This window comes from Coffea eugenioides, chromosome 11, assembly GCF_003713205.1.
Source record: "Coffea eugenioides isolate CCC68of chromosome 11, Ceug_1.0, whole genome shotgun sequence".
NCBI lineage: Eukaryota > Viridiplantae > Streptophyta > Magnoliopsida > Gentianales > Rubiaceae > Coffea > Coffea eugenioides.
The window spans coordinates 36,640,455-36,659,475 of record NC_040045.1 but is presented as its reverse complement, the minus strand read 5'-3'; the positions used below and the strand labels follow the sequence as shown (position 1 = coordinate 36,659,475).

Sequence of the window (19,021 nt, the reverse complement as noted above, 5' to 3'; positions counted from 1 at the left end):
CTATTTCCTAAAATTCTAGAGTCATGGGCAATATCGATCTTTGATAGGACTAATAGACAAATCAAGTTATTTTATATTCAAATTGTGTTTAGTTCAATAACAATTCGGTTGAATTTGATTCACTAACTAATCAAATCAAAGATGAACAATATTTTGTATTCGATAAATATAAAAATTTAGCTTGAATTTGGTATGATAGGCATAAAATTAAAATTTGTTTGTAAAAATTTCAAGTTACTCGAGCTCAATTCGATAAAAGTTTCTCTGAGTTTGGCTCGTTAAATAATCAAACCAAGGCCCCATTTGGTAAGTGAGTTTTTTGGATATTTGTCTAAAATTTTACTGTAACTTATTGTAAAAGATTTTTAAAAACTTTTTGAAGTGTGTAAATTTTTAAATATTTTGAAGTGTATAGTTTAAAAACTTTGAGAAGTTTTTTGAGGTTACTGTAGCTAAAGTTTTTAAAAAACTTGTAGCAGATAAACTTGGCAAAAAAATTGCCTGCCAAACAAGGCCTATATTTGGACACAAATTCAGGTTCATTAAATTAATAAAACAGACTTGAACATTAGAGTGTTCAACTTGATAATATTCATTTACACTCCATTATATCTTCCATTCATAGAGCTGAACTTCCTAGGCGATTAGAGGGGGCTAGCGTTTGGAGGATGATCTCTGAACTATGAGTTCTGAGGTCTTCAGTTTTTTTTTTTTTTTTTAAATGAGCTCTTCATATGGTAATTCTTACATCTTTTTGTTAATTGAGCTCATTTAGCTCTCTTTATGGTAGTTCTTGTGATCGCTTTATTTATTGTTTCTAATGGTTCATGTTCGTGGACTGATATCCCTCAAAAAGTAGTTTCAAGTTGATTATGAGCCAAAGTTTTGGAATGAACAAGTTACCTGTTAAAAAAAAAAGACTCAATCTTTTTTCGGCACAAAATAATATAAATAGATAGAATTATGCATTAAGTGTTAAATTTCCAACACCATTACTGCAAATATTTTTACACGCAAACCTTCCCTTAAAAAGTAGAAAAAGCACTGAGGAGATAACACAATCTCGTACATGAAGATGCACAACAACCATTGCACGCAATTAATAACAGGAAAAGCTAAAATAAAAAAATACACTAAACATATGATAGTGCAGACTTTATTACATCTTTTCTTTAAAAAAAAATCTATGGTTTTTTTTTCCGGCCTTCTCCTTTGCCATTCGATCAAATAAGGTTCCATCATAAACAGCCCTAACAGTATCCTTGTGCAACAAGCCTTGCTTATCCTTACAAAGAATGTACAAAATCTTCCATTCTGAGTAAGCTGCAATCCTGCCATTGACCCAAAACAAATGTGTATAGATACAGATAAATGGAGATGGGAAAAGAAAAAAGAAATTTAAGTATCCTTTTATCTTTCGATTTTAATCTTGACATACCATCCTTTATAGTCCTTCGGTTCCCTGTTTGCCTTTAGCAGATTCTTCAGTTCATCTGATGTTAAAGCATTTGCATTCGTTTTTGCATGCTTTCTAAAAAGCTCCTCAAACTTTGATGGGACAAACCTTCATATAGGAAAAGCATATAAAAGTGTAAACATCTTGCAAAATAATGGAGTATGGAATGGAAATCTTGCTAATTTTCACATTTCTCACACATTTGTTACTTGTATTTTTATTCTGACGAAAATCATCATTTCAGTTATGAGATCTGCACTGATAGAAATTTGTGATTTTTCTAAACAGGAGATTTTCAGGAAGGCAATTTTATTGCAAGTGCCCATTACAGCTTAAATATACATATTCACATCTATTAATTACCCAATTTACAGTTAAGGCATCCACCATTTTGGGGTTTGCCTTCGTATTCTTATGTTTATGCCCATTGGGAAAAAAAAAAAAGACGATAAATGCATGAAAAGAGGAGAGTAAGGAAAAAGGAAATCTATTAATTACACAACATCACTAGCAAAGAACTTCCAATTTTTCATGTTTAGAGTCTGAAAAAACAGTGATGAATCTTTGGCTGACAAAGGTAGAAAAATAAAATCTATAAAATTGAGAAAAAGCACCTCGTGAAGGGAGCAAAGACAAAGGAAAGCTATTAAATAAAAAAACATCACAAGCGAAGAACTTCCAATTCTCTTTTTTTTAGTATCTGAAAAATGAATTCTCTAGAATTTCGAAAAAAAAAAACTTGTGGAAATGTGTGTTTGTTCTATTCAGTATGAAATTTCTAATCTGCTGATGCTGATGAATGAAAGTATTTTTAAAAAAAATTACTACTTTTTACCCAAAATACAAAACATAAGTTTTCACTTGTTAGAAATTATAAATTTTTTTCATAAAAAGTCATCTTTAAAATCAAGAATACATTTGCCTCCATTAAGCAACGAGTTTCGTGCAAATGTTGACAAAACCAATTAAAATTTATGAGGTCATCCATGGTAAAAATTTTGCAAACAATATTATATAAACCCCAAAAAAAAAAAATCAAATATGACGAACTAAACAAGAAAAGTTCGATATTTTTGCGTGATCTATAGTATCATTAGAAGACGTACGTAGGAGGATTCAGCATTCACTGATTCTTGAAGACGTGATTGAATGAGTCACGCATTCTTTACACTAACTGAACAGAAAACCACAAGATATTATTATACCTTCCTTCCGTGTCGTAGACGCCACTGTCGCTTCCATGCTTTGCTCTTTTGATGTTTTTTATCTCAATTGGGAACTTAGGAGAAAACCCTTTTCCCTGAAATAAACCAATATTGATCAGCAATTTCATTTTCTTGAAAATGCTTGCAAAACTTTACAACACCTTGGGTAGTTAAAAGATTATGGGAATTGAACCACATATCAATTAGACCAACTAAACAAAATTTGAACCATTCAATCATGCATTGGATCACAATGGTGATGGTGAAGATTATGGGAGATCTAACAAAGGAGAAGAACTTCTAGTAGTTGATAAACCATCTTATGTCTTACTTAACTTACAATTTGAAAATTTTCTATTTCAGCTTGCCATTTTATTACTAACTAGTGTTTTTTTTTTTTATGGATTACTAACTAGTGTTTAATGCACACTTATGTGTGTACAAGTAATTAGAATTATGATCAGTTATAGAAATATTTTTTATGAAAATTGATTTTCACCCTGAAAATTATTTTGTAAAGAAATTTTATGATATGGTAATTTTTTGCATGGTTTTTAGTTATATGATATTCAATTTTAGGTGTGCCCAATTACTAACATATATTTAACTTTTAAACATGAAGGGCTTAAAATTAAGTACATAAGTAATTAATTCACAAATCTAGCTTGTAACCATTATTAGTTTTATATGTGATTAAAAAGTAAATATTCTTAACAGTGAGTGTACAAAAGAAAACTCAAAAGTTAATAAAAGTGTGTTTATACCACATAATTGTGCTCCTATTTCATATATTGTAGTTATTTAGTAGCACAAATTACTGAAATTTGCATTTTCATATCATAAACATGATCTTCAATGAAGCTCAAGAAGTTGAAGATTGCACCCCTGGATATGGAAACTATACACATTAACAAATTGTAAAGCTATGAAATATTACCTAGAGACTAATCATTTCGAAAGCAATGTGAGCAAACATCATATGTACTAGCTTCTTCAAGTGAAAGCTCATCAACCAATTACAAGCCATAACCCCTTTAAATAAAAACTTCTTTCTTTTCCTGTTTCCTTTTTTTTTTCTGTTTATCTGTGGACTTAGATGGACAGTAACCATGTAAGATATCTTATCATCTTACTCTGCCTGCTTTGATTGGAGGGTCCTTGTCTTGAATTGTAAAGACGAAAGACATAGTCAATACAGGAGACAAGGGCCCTGTGTCAGTATGCACTACGGAAAAAGAATATCATCATCCAAACCAGTGGGAAGCCTGTGGCTATAGTGAATCTGCATATTGCTCGTAAAAAATATCCATGGTTATTTTGTTATTTGATTTTGCAAAATATTACAATGATCAAAGGCAGAAAGGCAAGCATGTGAATTGAATGCATTCGAGCATAGGAAATGAAGTCAAACTAAAGTTTCACAGCACAAATACTAAAAACAGTAAGCATGTAAAACATATGAAAATAAACAAAAGAACCTCCCTGAATTGTGTGTATGTAAGAAAGAAAGAAGGAGAATTACAGGTCTAGTTTTTCTGCTTAAACCGGCGTTGATAAAAACGGAAGCAAAAGTCGACAAGAGAATACCGCATCCAATTGCTCGAAAACCTGTATACCAATTATCTCCATTGAATTAGTGAAAAAGCACCAGAAAGTGCAAGAACTTGTCTTGGAAAGAAGAAAAACTCCAATGGTATTTCAGGGGAAAAAAAATACCTTGAAAAGTTTCCCAAGGATAAACTACACCATCTTTGTTGATATCAAAGAACATAACATGCTTCTGTAGAGCGCTTGGCTCATGTCCTTCTACTCCTACATGCGAAAATATAGTGCCAAAAAACAATTAGAAAGAAGTTGGAAAAGAAAATTTCACAAAACAAAAAAAGGAAAATGGACTTCAAAAAGATGGATGAATTTGAGAAAGAAATCAAACAAATATTTATGTGCATGGTATAGGCATGCCCTCACCAGTTCCATTGGTGATTGAATGATCCTCATAATTTGCAGCCATGGATGTTTCTTGAACGACCAAAAAGGGAAGGAGAAAAAGAGGCTATAGAATCTAGAAGAAGGGTTGTAATGTTTTATACTGTGAAGCAATATAGGGGTTGATGATGAAGGTTTTGGTTAGGAATAAATGAGGAGAAAGAATTTGGAAGAATGGAATGGAGGAAAGTTGAAAGCTTGATGATGATGCTCTCTTGTTTATGGGAATAGATTCGCAATGCTTCATGTCTATATATACGGTTTATGCTACGCTAAGAATCGAGGGTCCCTTTAATTTTAAATACTTGACATGGTACGAAATTAATTATACAATAAAAAGTCACGTTTTTGTAGGAATATTTTATTATTCTTTTTCAGGCAATTTGTTGCTTAACTCGGTGTGCTAACTCGGTAAGCATCTTTTCTATTGGGAATCAGACAGAAACGATTAGGCATATTGTTTGTACACATTAACCTTCAATTAAGGCATGCTAACACACATTAACCTTCAATTAAGGCATGCTAACTATCTATTTTAGGAGAGAGGTAGGAACATTTGTAAATGTAATCGCTTTTGAGGTTGGTTTTCACAATTCTATAAGATTAACTTTATTTAAGAATAAAAAATTTCGGAAGTCCCATCTTTTTGTCAAAGAAATTAGTTCAAACTCTAAAAAGGACCTTATAGTAACAAGCTAAGTATAAATTCAACAAAGACGACTACAAGATTAATGAAGAAGAAAGATAATAAATCGAAAATTCAATTTGTTGGATAGGAGTTTATTCGAATGATTTATTTGAGATAATTACTGTAGCATTTTTTGTGATGTGATGTATGTGAGATAAAAAGGTGATTGAGAAGATAAAAAAATGATTTATTTGAGATAATTACTGCAGCACTTTTTATAGTTTAAGATTTATTAGTTTCATATAAGGTGAACTACATAACTCCCTTCTTATATATACCAATCTAATCTGCTAAATATTTGATTAGGTATTAATTGAGGTCGATGCCGCTAATCATTAAGCAGTTTCTTCTTCACGTTAGAGTTCAACAAATGATTTCCTGTGTTTAAATTTTTTGCTATAGAAAAGAATTTATTTATCCCAATTATTATGAGCTAAAAATATAGGCCATTGTGTTACGGTATACATGATCTATATACATTATAATTTTTTTTTTCCTTTCTCCAACTATAATTTCAACAATCTCACAAAAAAGGAGAAAAAAAAAAGTAAAGCGAAAAGGAAAGAAGGGAGAATTCTATCTCTTGATTTGATTTGAAGTTTGAGGAGACAAAACTGATGCCTGATTCCACATTAACACTTCAATGTCTCCATAAACGCGGAAGCAACACGAATGTGAAAAAGCAAAGCCTTGCCGTAAAGCTTTGAGCGAGGAAAAAGGGCCATAAACTCTCATCTTCATACTCATTAGTCAAGATTGGTTGTTCGAATTTTTATCTTTACAAGTGTTCATTAAACACATGTTAGATAAACTCGTGTACCTTTTATAGATAAAATTGTAACTTGCACATTATGGTGGGATAAAAACCATTCTTGACTGATAGGTCGCAATTTCGTCATTTATTTTATAGTTAATTCTCTCCTATTATCTTACCAAATGTGTGTTAATGGGCGGATTTTGCTCATTTTTGAATATTTATACTGATCGCAGGGAGTTGGAGCAAAATGTGATAAAAATGTGCAAATTTCGCACTACAAATGCTGTTTGGCGTGAAAATTATTGCTGTACAAATGCAGTACAAAATTATTGCTGTCCCATTTAAGATGTGAAGCCAATGATGATAATTGCGGCCAGGGAAATGACTGAAAAGTGGGCACAACAACCCCCCTTGCTGCTATGGCTGCCCAATTATAATGCCATTTGTTCTTTTGCTTTACACAACAGAATTTGATGGGAAAAAAAAAAAAAAAAAGCCCTCAAAGCTTAATTAGTTGGGTGGAAATGTGTTTGGACAGATGCAATCTGCTTTTACGTCACTTTAATATGTGGTATGGATTCCAAAGCTTTATTCATTTCTGTTGCAACAATCCCTACTTTTCCCATTGGATTGCTCTTCTTCATTCCCTGTTCTTGATTTCTTTATATACACACATTCTGGACTTTGTAACATGCAAGTAATCTCGCAAAGTTGAGATTTGATTTTCTTTATCTATCACATGTTCTTTTAGGATATGGATATGGGAATGGTTTAATTACTCTTCCATCTTTATTTCCCTTGAAATTAAAAAGGGAAAATTGTCCTCCTTCACATTTTGTAAAATGACTTTTTTCGTCCCTCACTTTTAAAAGTGTAATTTTATGTCCCTTACATATTCACATTGGTCAAATTTAGTCCTTAACTAGGTTTCCGATTATTTTTTTGCAGGAATCCATCACATGCAAGGCACGTGATCATTTTTGAAGGGTAAATTTGTCAAATTATATTTTACATAATCTAATCTATAGTCCTCCACATTTTATAAAACAAATTTTTTCGTCCCTCATATTTTATAAAATGATTTTTTTCATCCCTCACATTTCACAAAATGAATTTCGCCGTCCCTTACATTTCAAAAAATGAATATTTCCATTCCTCACTAATTATGTGTGTGAGGGAAACTCTTAAAAAAAATATGTGTGTGAATACATTTTGTTTAAACACATGTATATGTCTATTTGATTTTGCTTAATAATACGAATAGCATAAATATATGTATGTGCCTATTTGATTTCACTTAACAATACAAATACCATATATTATACGTGATCATTTGATTTCATCTGGTATTAGCTAGTAAAAAATCTTGCATTCATTGTCAAGTTGGCCAATAAAGCTATTTTCAGTCAAAATACAATGAGAATATGCAAATTAAGGTTCTATTGGTAAATATTAGTCATAATCATACAAAAAGAGAAGATAACCCACAAGTTGGACCCAATTACATACATGTGTTTATGCTATTATTATTAAGCAAAATTAAATAGACATATACACGTGTTTAAAAAAAATGCATTCACACACATAATTAGTGGGAAATGAAAAATTTATTTTTTGAAATGTGAGGGATGGAGAAATTCATTTTGTGAAATGTGAGGGACGAAAAATTTATATTATAAAATGTGGAGGACTATAGATCAGATTATGTAAAATATAATTTGACAAATTTACCCTTCAAAAATGATCACGTGCCTTGCACATGATGGATTCCGGCCAAAAAATGATCGGAAACCTAGTTAGGGACTAAATTTGACCGATGTGAATATGTAAGGGACATAAAATTACACTTTTAAAAGTGAGGGACGAAAAAAGTTATTTTACAAAATGTGAGGGACGTTTTGGACGATTTTCCCAATTAAAAAACAAACAAATAAAAGTACACAACACACAACGGAGTAGACAAGATTCTTGATATTGTTTTATCAAATCATCCGGCTCTTTGCTACAGCTCATCTGGACCATGTTAAACTAAACCAGTACAACCAAAATGTTATCAGCTGGAGAAGATATAAGAAGTTTATCAACGTGTAATTTTTTTCCTTCTTTCCTCTCCAATGCACTCGGCTTGGGAATTTATCTGAAAAGACTACCCTTCCTATCCCTTACTTTTGTTGTGAATTTGATTAGAGATCTCAAACTTGTCTTTGATTATTTTGTACTCGAACTCAAACGATGATTAGTCGAGCTGAGCCCTAATCAGATTTCATAATTTTGTACCTGGATGAATCTGATTATTACACCAAGTTTTAGATTAGAAGCTATGAACATGTAATCTTGATGCTAATTAGATTCTGTGGTAGGCAAATAGGGTTGCCAATGAGCAACTTTGTTGAGTATGCAATTCACTCCTAAGCATTTTTCTTCTTTTATAAAAGCAAATTCTTGTAGTAGGGGCAAAGCAAATGACAAAACTTGGCCATCAACAGAGGCCCTACAAAGTCAAGCAAAAGGCAGTTAACGCTTATGAAATTCCAAATACATTTCTTTGAAGTCACTGCAAGGCATATCTTCAGCTGGTTATAATGCCACAACTACTTTAGGGGAATAAATAAGAATAGGGGTGGTGAAATATACTCAAAAGAAAGAATGGGGAGTAAGTGTACCAGCTAGAGAATCCCAATAATCTAGAATTCATAAGAGATCATCAACTGGACATTGAAATCTAATGACATCATACAATAGGATTCATTAAAGAATTCAATTTTCAATCACCAATTTAATATGTCAAGAAGGAAGGACAAAATATTAATCCGATTCGTTAGATAAATGACAACTCATCTGTCATCTGATTGAGTTTATTCAGAAAATTACGACATAAGGGATTGATCATAAAACTGCCACCATGTTCAAGATGGGATAGTTGATAGGATCATGCTTATAGAAGTACAAATATATAGATTCATATGCTTCATGTTGCAGTTGGATACCTAATTCTACTAATATATATACATCATTGTGCTCATTCTAATTAGAGAATACAACACCTCAGCACTAGCCCCTTTTGTTCCACTCTTCCTTCTTCATTGCCTGAAAAATGAACATTCTCTCAGCTAAGTTATACGTATCAGGACATAAAAAAGAACACTATAATATAATCTTCTCGAGCAGCAAAAACAAAAGTGACTTCACCGCACGAAATTAGAGAATTTGTAACATAAAGTATGGCAAGAGCATAATTACTCTAAGAGGCATTTAATGTTTTTGTAACAAAGCCTAAAATGATAGAATGAAGTTGATCGACCGACATAAAGAGATGAGAAATTAATGGGAGGAAAAACCTTCAGGAGGCTGAGCCAGTTTTCGATTCTGAGGGGACATCATTTCTTTCTTTAATTGAATTAGTATATCCTCCATTGTGTACTCCCTTTTCCAATCAGCAAGCATGGGAAACAGACTTGGTTCAACCTGATAATTACATCAACCATAAGGTCAATCCTGGCATGTGATTACAAAGCAAAGAAACAGACTTGACCTCAAGAATAAGACCTACCACCCCACTTTCCTGATTAACACAGTTCATGTTTATCCGGGTCTGGAACCTCACACTAGGTGGCTCATCTGGATACTCCTTCCCACAGAATAACTTCAACTGGTAGATACGCCCTTCATGTACAGACTGGCAACAGGCACATCATGTCAGTAAAAACACATTCTCTTCCCTTTCATATGCTAGAGGTCGTCATGCATCCTTTCTTAGAAAGGGACAGAGAGGATGTACAAAGTGCGAATGGAAGGAGAAAGAGCAACAGTATGGATTGAAAATCCCATGTTGGGAGGAAATAATAACTAGACCCAAAGTCCTTTTGCATGGAAAGACAAATTGCTGATTTCGTTCACTTTTCCAAAAAAAAAAAAAAGCCACACTAATATGCCCACATTGATTGTGTTTAGAATTAATTATTTACATGAAATGGCTAAAGTAAACTCAAAAGCAGTACCATGTAGTTCATAGCCTTAGCACTACAAGCATCTCTATTTTTTCCCGTGTTTTTCTAGATACGTGCATGTGCAAATAAGAAAGAGAGAGTGACAAGAAGGAGAGAGCGAGAGGAACAGATTGGAAAGAAGGAAGAAAAACACAAGCCTAGACATAACTGACAAAAGTCCTAGTCCTACCAAGAACTAAACTTCTCATAATATACCCAACAAAGGGTCCTCTCCAGAAGGAAGGATTATCCTTTTCGCATACTTTATCTTGACATGTAACACTCCAGGCTCTAGGATGGGAGTTTCTATTAGTTTCTTGTCAGCAAAAAGAAACTTTTAAAGACCTAATCTGTTAATAATGTTCTAAAACACTGGAAAACAAAGAATTTCCTTCTTTACTAGGACAAACTGGATAACAAAATTTTGTAGAGTAATAAATTTTTGTTCAAATAACAAGCAACATCCTATTCCTACTTCTTTGTCAATTATGTCCTTGTTTTTATCAAAGAAACAAATCCAGCAACTAATGATTTATTTGTTGTGTGTGTGTGTGTATAGACACACACACATACAGTTCAGTAGATTTTATTTATCAATAACCAAACAGGAAAGATCAAAATTAGAAACACGAGAGTTACAGGTTGAGATAATAGCTTCAACTCTTTTAGCATCAAGGAAATTGAGATACGAAAATCATCAAATGTAATTACATTAACTTTTATGCGTAAACTTTTCATGCTTAAACTGACCCAAGCTCATATTTGTAGGAAAACATAAGCCTACGCTTTTTAGACAATTAATATCTTACCTCACACGAGATACCAGAGTTTCTTTTCAAACCAAGTAATTACATAATTATAGCTGAATTGCATGATGTAACATGTAAAAGATCCTCTGTGTTTCAAGTAAACAGTTCTGAGTGATTATGCTAAAAAGGCAAATATCGTATGGAATCCAACAGACAGAAGAGCTGTTAAGACTATGCCAACAAGAAAAGTGACACAAAAGAATAAAGCTTGGTCATTTAGAATTATAGTCTACTGATTTACAAGAACAGAATTATGTCTACTATGGAGAAAAATCAGCAAGATGTACCCATATATGCTAGATTGAATTAAAAAATATCTAAGATTCTTTAATCATTCACAACATAACATTTATGCAGTAGCATACTCTTTGAGTTCAAAATAAGATGTTCAATAACTTCATCTCATCAGGAAAACATGGTTATTTTGCTAGTAAGCCGATTATTTCCCAGCCTAAATATTTAATTCATCCGGCTTCTATATTTATCTCTTTAAATGAACACATTCTACATGAATTGTACCTTTTTCTCTTCCATTTCATTGTTGAGACATAAGAATCTTCTTCTCAGTCTAAGGCTTAAATCTTCAAAGTTATTGAAGTTATACATCTAAAAGCTAACCTAATTCATGTATATCTTCTTATTCTCATTTGCAATACAAGTTCAATTTCAATTTCACTTGTCAAAAGAAACTTAGTTCTATCATTTCACTGAAAAAAAGAGACTAAACATATATTTAGATCCTCCAATGTGATCCAGAAATGACTACTGCTATCGAAAAAGAAGCCAACAACAACAAAGCAATAATACAAGGAGATGAAATTCCAAGTAATTGACTTATTGTAAATGCATCCATAGTATATAAACATTTCAGAAAAATGCACAAAGTCAACCACATGAGAGGTAAAAGGAAAACCCACATTAGGAGGACCAATGACAGTTCCAGTCCATGACTGCATGTACACATCATCAGCGTCGTCCATTCCATAGCTGACATTTCCATCTCCTATTCCCTTTTCACCTCTCTCTAGCTCTTCTAATAATCTAAAGTTTCTCGGGACTGGAAATTAAAGCAAATTCAGTTTAGATATCCATGATAAATTTGAGCAATATATAGAAAACCAAACCCTGCATAAACTTGCTAAAACAAATTTCGCAAATAGTGAGAGCAATATGTTTCAGGTGAATTTTGATCTATATAAGCATATAGTAGCACAGAAATACAAGGAGACATCGGCCTTGTTCTCATTTGCTGTAGATTTTACAAAATCTGATTATGAAAAGTAATTATAGAGAATAATTAGAACTAGGAAAAGCTACTCTTTGGTTGAATATAGATTTTTGCTTTTTCGGTTATTAAAAAATCTATAATCTGAATACAAAAGCTAATGAGGACATCATAAAAACTGATTATCCAAAATCAAAGTCTATAATCAGCTAAAATAATCAACCAAGAACAAGCCCATCTTCATATGCAAAGAAGGCGCAAGCAAATCATTTTCACTGCAAAAGGCAGCTTCCATTTTTCCAGCATTTGTCAGAGAGCTGTTCAGACATTTTAACTTATTCTACATCAAAAGTCCAATAAGGAAAGGCACTGTCTCAATCATTTTCCTGTTAGAGGAGAGAGAAAATTTTCTAGTCTAACGGTATACAAGTGATACTCAAAGCTTAACAGTTTTTTCTCTTAAATGGAAAAGAATTATGATCTTTCTAGTTTAACAGCTTATAAATGAACTTTGCAGGTTAACAGTCTCGTCTGTTAAAATGCAATTGAATCATGACATTATATGAACTACCCACCGAGAACAATAAAGTTTTAAGCGTGAGAATCAAGATAAGATTACTCAGTAATATACAAGTCCATTTAAATACAAATAATGGGAAACAAAATGTCAAAGTGTCAGATATCCATAAGTAAAAAAGGCATACTAAAGGTGATCCAACACTTGTGCTAAGAAGATACAAACACAGTTAAACAACTTTATCCTGACAACTTCACTTTTCTCACAACTTTTGATAGGAAGAGTTCCAATCCAAATATAAGAGTTTATTGTCACCTGCGTGTCATAATGTAAAGAAGTCAACAACACAAGGACATGCAAATTCAGAAGAAAGACCAGGCGGTTTGCAGGAAGTAAAAGGATGTAAACCAAGGTTGAAACCAAAACACAGGAAAAGAATGAGGAGGATGAGTATTAGTATCTAACAAAATTACTAAGATTACTTATCCAAAGTAGAACACTCCCATAAATCCCATTGTATCATCAAAATTAACACCTCTCACATTAATATTAACTGAATCTCTACAACCAACCTAACTATTACACTAAAACGTTAAAAGAGGATAGTGTGGTATCTCAGCTCTCTTACTTATATCCAAAGTATTATGCCATGGTTTTTTCCCATTAAATATCTGACATAAACATAGGTAATAAAATCCCAAAAGATAAGAATAACTTCAAGTCTATTCCACTTTAATTACACGAAAGCCTTGTTTTTGAAGTTAACAACATCTGCCAACCTTGAAGCTGAGAGAAATTTCAAAATGTTTACTGGTTAAACAACATATACTCCATCAAAACGTACAACATACTTATTATCGCATCCTTCCATCATAACATTTCTTCCACTTTGACAATGCCAAGAAATTTGCACAATTAGTGATAATCTTATGGATACTAGAAAATAGTTAATCTGAAGTGCATAGGTTTTCCATACAATTCACACCTAAGTTCCAGGGTGGAACTATTTTCTCACTAGCACATACAATTGTATGAGAGCAAAATCGACTATCAGGTGGAGTTAGAGAAATAACTCTTCTCAAGCTGAGACCTATCTTAACTACAAGACATACAAGTTTAAGCAATTTCCAAGATTTTAAACAATCTAGAGATAATTTTAAGAACACAGTTATAACATAGCACTTTCACTTGAAACAAATTGTATCACATTTGTTCTAGTACCTCCTGTCCATCCATAAATCACCAACCTAAGTGTAAGTACTTTCATAACACAATAACCTTCAAAAGCTATAGCTACCTAAATCCATTATGAGCTCTGACATGTCAATCTTGACCCCCAATCAAATGCACCCCCAGGCCATAACCCAAAAACAAAAAAACAATAATTGAACAAAAAATGTGCTTAATTTAGCTTACCTCCCAGTCTAGTAGTAGTTATAGTTGAAATTATTGCAATGCAGAAAATAGGGAAACCAAAAGGTGGGACAAAATACGTGCCAACACAAGTACACAACCACAAAACTGATTTCATTTTGTCCAAGTTACCCTAACAAGGAAAAGATTGTCCTTTTTTGCTTTCACTCTTACCATTTCTCACCACATCTAGTTTGTATCCTCATTCTTTAATGCTAAAGTTCAAATAATTGTCAACCGTTTCTGTTCAATAGAAAGTCATTCATAACTTAGAAATCCAAAAATCTAGAGCATACTTGAACTACTAACGATATAAATCAACCAATTCGAAAGTGATTGGAGAATCATTTTCCTGTCTTACATAAGCGACAAAATGAAACCTTGAACAAGGACTTCGATAGGTAAAGACTTCAACTTTAACACTAATTCCAGCAAATCAAATGAATCAATTCCCCAAACTCAAAAATAGGCAAAACCACAAAAAAAAAGATCTTAACATCAGGAACCCGAAGTGCAAGGACATTAACACAAAATGCAGAAGTTAGAATACAACATCAGAGTACCTCAAAAAAAAAATACCAAGAATTACCAAAAATCTACACTTTTCCACAAGCCCAGAAGACAAATTTTCAACTTTATCAAGAAATAAAGGAGTAAATTACAAAAACATTGAGGGTTTTGAAGCTCACCAACAACTTTCGATGATCCTTCTGGCCCCATTTCTTGCTGCATTGAGAAGGCAAAACCAGGTGGGTTCTTAAGACCCAAAGCAAAATTTTCTAGATTTGACCAAAGATGCAGGGGTTAACCCCTGCAGAGAAGGGAGGAAATTAATATTAGGTGGTGGGTTTGGAAAGTGGGGGAGGTTTGTACTTTGGAGAGAGAGATGAGGGAGGCTGGGCAAAGGAAGATATTTGGAAAGTGATAATGACTGAATTTAATGTTGTTGTTGTTTGTTTAAAAGGGATCATCACGAGAAGTCGTGAGGTACAGTAGTGTGTTTTGCAACAGTTCAGCTCCTAATATTTTACTTTTCGCATTTTATCCCCCCGACTGCTACTAGTCAAAGCAAATATGTAGCAATGGTTCTGACAGTTATCATCAAAAGGACAATAACATCCCTAAGAACTAATGGACAAACATAAATATACAGAGGTACAGGTTGAATATAGCACATAAGCATTTAGTAAGATGCTGATGATTAATACCAAAAGAACAATGATATCCCTAAAAAATAATGAACAAAGATAAATGCACATAGGTTCAAGCCGAATATAGCACACATTTATCTACCTTTGCTTAAGTTTGGAGTCTATTCATTTGAAATAATTACGTACATGATGATTCTAAATTTAAAAAATTCATATTTTAAATTATTTTTCTAAAAAGTATAAAAAATAATTAGTTTATCGTAAAAGTCAAACCTTATAATTTGAATATCCAAGAAATCTATTTCCAAAGCTTTTCAGTGTCCAAAATCTTTTCAATTGTGCTATTTTACCGTATCTACAGGTTTCTTGGATTGGTTCTTTTATATGATGTGATGAACAACATCTAGAGTAAGAGCAAGGGAATGGGTTTGAAGAAACTTGGGACATTTTTTTTGTTTTGGTTACAAATGTTGCAGATGAAGGAGAGAAAATTTTTGATGTGATGAATGGTCAAAACATATTAGAAAACTTATGGGGATCATTTCTTTATAGAACATGAAGAGTGCCATTTCCATCAAAAATTTTAACTATTAAAATGGGTGTTATTTTCGTCAACTTCAATGTTTTAATGATACACTGAGGTGGATTGATGGATTGATGGAGGGGATAAAATAAGAAAAATAAAATGTTAGAGGTAAAATGCAAAATATACCAAACCTCAGGGGCACTTCTTATGATTAACCCTTTGTTTAAAAGTGCGCTAAGTAATGGAAACGTGAATGAGTCATAAAATGCTTAACTCTGTGTCCACCATTTGACAAATGAGTTTTTTTTTATATTTGTTTAAAATTTTATTGTAACTTAGATAGAAGTTGTAGGAAAATTTTTAAAATAGAAAACTTTTTTTTTCTTTTTCTTCCTCTTTCTTTTTCTTTTCTTTCTTTCTTTTTTCTTTTCCCTTCCCCTCCCCCTCTCCCCCCAGCTAGAAGTTGCAGCAGCAAAAACATTTTTTTTTTTTTTTTGCTTTCTTCTCTCTTTCTTTCTCTTCTCCCTCTTCCTCTCCCTCTCCCCCTCCTTCTTTCCCCTTCCCTCCCCTCTCCCCCGCCACCTCTCTTCCCCCCTCCCTCTTCCCCGGTCGAGTGAGGGAGGGGAAGAGAGGTGGCAGAGTAAGGGAAGAGGGAAAAAGAGGTGGCGGAGAAGAGCAGAGAGGAGGGCAGAGGGAGATGCCGGCCAGTGGTGGCTGGCGGCGGAGGTGATGGTGGGTTGAAGTGGGGGAAAAAGAAGAAGAAAAGAATAAGGGAAAATTTTTTGTGTGTTTTTCAGTATTTTAAAGTGTGTAGTTTAAAAACTATAAGAAGTTTTTTAAAATTACTGTAGATAAAGTTGTTATAAAACTGATAGGAGACAAATTTGAACAAAAACTCATTTGCCAAACAATCCCAAATGTCATCTTGAATTCTTCGTAGAGTTTTTGTATGTAACCATATGTAACCGAAAAAAGAGTTTATCTTTGTCATGTCAAAAATTTTGATCATATGCCATATGGAAATATAGAGAGAAAACAATACACGTGTCATTAATAAATTTAGAACAGCTCATGTAAACTTTTTTCACTTTATTTGGATTGTAATTTTTTAAAAAAAATTTTATATTTTTTGTGAACACATTTTTCAGTCACCATTTTTACTTTATGTATATTAAATTACTATAATATATTTTTATATAAAAACTCCAGAAAATAGCAATGCAAACGGGCATCGTAGTGAAGCACATAGAGAAGATTTATTACACTAAAAAATAGAGATATTTGCAGATTATCTTTTTCTTTACTTATTTGCACAGTTTGGGATGACGGGGAATAACACAAGAAAATAAATATCCCATTCGAATGCTTTTGCTTTGCTTCTTGGTTTTCCTTCCCATCCATCAATTGTATAGAAATTCAAGATTGCAGCATTTGATATGACACCTTAGCTTTCCATTGTGAGGTTATCTGTCAAATTCTTTCCTAATAGGCCAATAGTTCACGATTTGAATTAGAACAATAGTCATAGCAAAATTTGGCAGGTGTTGCATTTAGACCACAAGATTAATGTAACATTAGTAAAGAAGAGGTTCCTTGCTGAATGCTTGATATACAGCAAACTAACTACTGCTAAGGGGAAAAGGGATAAGGATATTGATGTTCAAACAAGAAGCATAAAGAAGACAAGTTTCAATAACAAACATATTGTTTATCTGATACCAATATTAATGTTTGTTACTATTCCATCCATGGTCATAAGATCAAGTTGGAACTTGGAAATAGGGGGAAGAAAGAATGAAAGTATGAAAGTAATGGTATAAAGCCAATTGTGGAGTGTAGATGCAAGCAAGTTACATAAGATTAGACTAGCAATGGTTAAATAAACCTCCTAAAGGACTTAACTAGGAGTATAATCGAATCACTGTCGATCCCAATTAATGTACTGCTTAAACTCGACTCGAGATAAAGAAAAACTTTAGAATGGACTAGATTAGAACCACATTGGTTATCTATTGCCAATATCAATTTTGTCCTTTTGTTTCTCCCCGATCTTCCGCTGTTGCCTGAGTTTACTGACGAATGTTGGCTTTTCTCCCCAATTTCGTCCTTTTCTTTCTCCTCCGTTTTCCGCAGCTGTAATTGTTACCTTTGCTCCGCGATTTTGCCCTTTTCTTTCTCTTCCATTTTCGCTGCAATTGTTATGTCTAACTTTATTCACCAAAATGTTAGCTTCTCGCTTTTATTTATTAAGTTTCTTTCGCATATAACTCCCTTAACTTTGTATTGTATTAAGGTTTCTTTCTTCAAAATATAATTTTCCCTTCTCTTTTATATTTATTACGATATTCATTATTTAATATATATATATTAGCAAAAATGTTGATTCTGTGAAAAAATATACGAACCACTAAAAAATTATTTGTGCACCTAATATGTATAGAACGGTATATAAATTCCATATTTATTACGATATTCATTAATTAATATATATATTAGCAAAAATATTGATTTTGTGAACAAATATGCAAACTCAATAAAAAATCTTTATCCGTCTAATATGTATAGAACAGTATATAAATTCTATATATAATATGATACCATTTGATCAATAAATAAATTGCTTCATGATTAAATAAATGTTTTTTCATATATGCTATTCAATCAAGCATTATTAATTTTTGATATCAATAAACTAACGGACTCTTTGAAATTGTGTTATCTATAAATTTTAGAATCTTATTAATTCCCAAAAAATTAATGCAAGTACTATTCTTTCCAGCAACATTTATTTACAAATCAATCGATCTAATACTCATAGAATACAAAAATGATTATTCGATTAATAAATACAAATATATGATTTCTTAATTTCTAATATCACATTGTTAAAAATCTTTAATTTATATATGTTGCTTCAATATCACATTGTTAATTTATATACAAGAAACAAGATACACACACTGAATAATAAAGATGTTGCTTCGATGATATTCTCTCTTAATTATTGTTTCTTTACTTTTGTTTGTTGCAGCTGTGCAGCCGCTACCTTCCATTCCTTAATGCAGACGCGAATTTTTTTGGTTATCCAAATCTATATATATTCTTGCATCCTATTTGTGTGCCTTTATATATATATATATATATATATATATGTTCATTTTCTCCAAAATATATATGTCGACAAAAATAATGATTTTTTAGAAAAAATATATATAGACAGAAATTTTTTGTGTATCTAATAAATATAAATCAATTGTGCCACTTTGTATTAGCTTCCATTAATACGACCAATTGTTTTTTAA

At 32.4% G+C, this 19,021-nt stretch overlaps 2 protein-coding genes across 2 annotated transcripts; both read right to left on the bottom strand.

Annotated features, from left to right (window-relative positions):
* Nucleotides 1-968: 968 nt before the first annotated feature.
* On the bottom strand, nucleotides 969-4,851 carry LOC113753655 (probable peroxygenase 4). Its single transcript, XM_027297868.1, has 6 exons — nucleotides 4,630-4,851; nucleotides 4,378-4,473; nucleotides 4,184-4,269; nucleotides 2,662-2,756; nucleotides 1,439-1,564; nucleotides 969-1,331 (listed from the first exon to the last, which is right to left on the bottom strand). The coding sequence occupies exons 1-6, from the start codon at nucleotides 4,670-4,672 to the stop codon at nucleotides 1,160-1,162; spliced, it is 618 nt and encodes a 205-aa protein (XP_027153669.1). The 5' UTR covers nucleotides 4,673-4,851; the 3' UTR covers nucleotides 969-1,159.
* Nucleotides 4,852-8,888: 4,037 nt separating this feature from the next.
* LOC113753524 (ubiquitin-conjugating enzyme E2 variant 1A-like) lies at nucleotides 8,889-14,982 on the bottom strand. Its single transcript, XM_027297701.1, has 5 exons — nucleotides 14,732-14,982; nucleotides 11,805-11,944; nucleotides 9,643-9,768; nucleotides 9,431-9,557; nucleotides 8,889-9,179 (listed from the first exon to the last, which is right to left on the bottom strand). Exons 1-5 carry the CDS (start codon nucleotides 14,772-14,774, stop codon nucleotides 9,121-9,123), a joined length of 495 nt encoding a protein of 164 aa, XP_027153502.1. The 5' UTR covers nucleotides 14,775-14,982; the 3' UTR covers nucleotides 8,889-9,120.
* Between the last annotated feature and the right edge of the window lie 4,039 nt (nucleotides 14,983-19,021).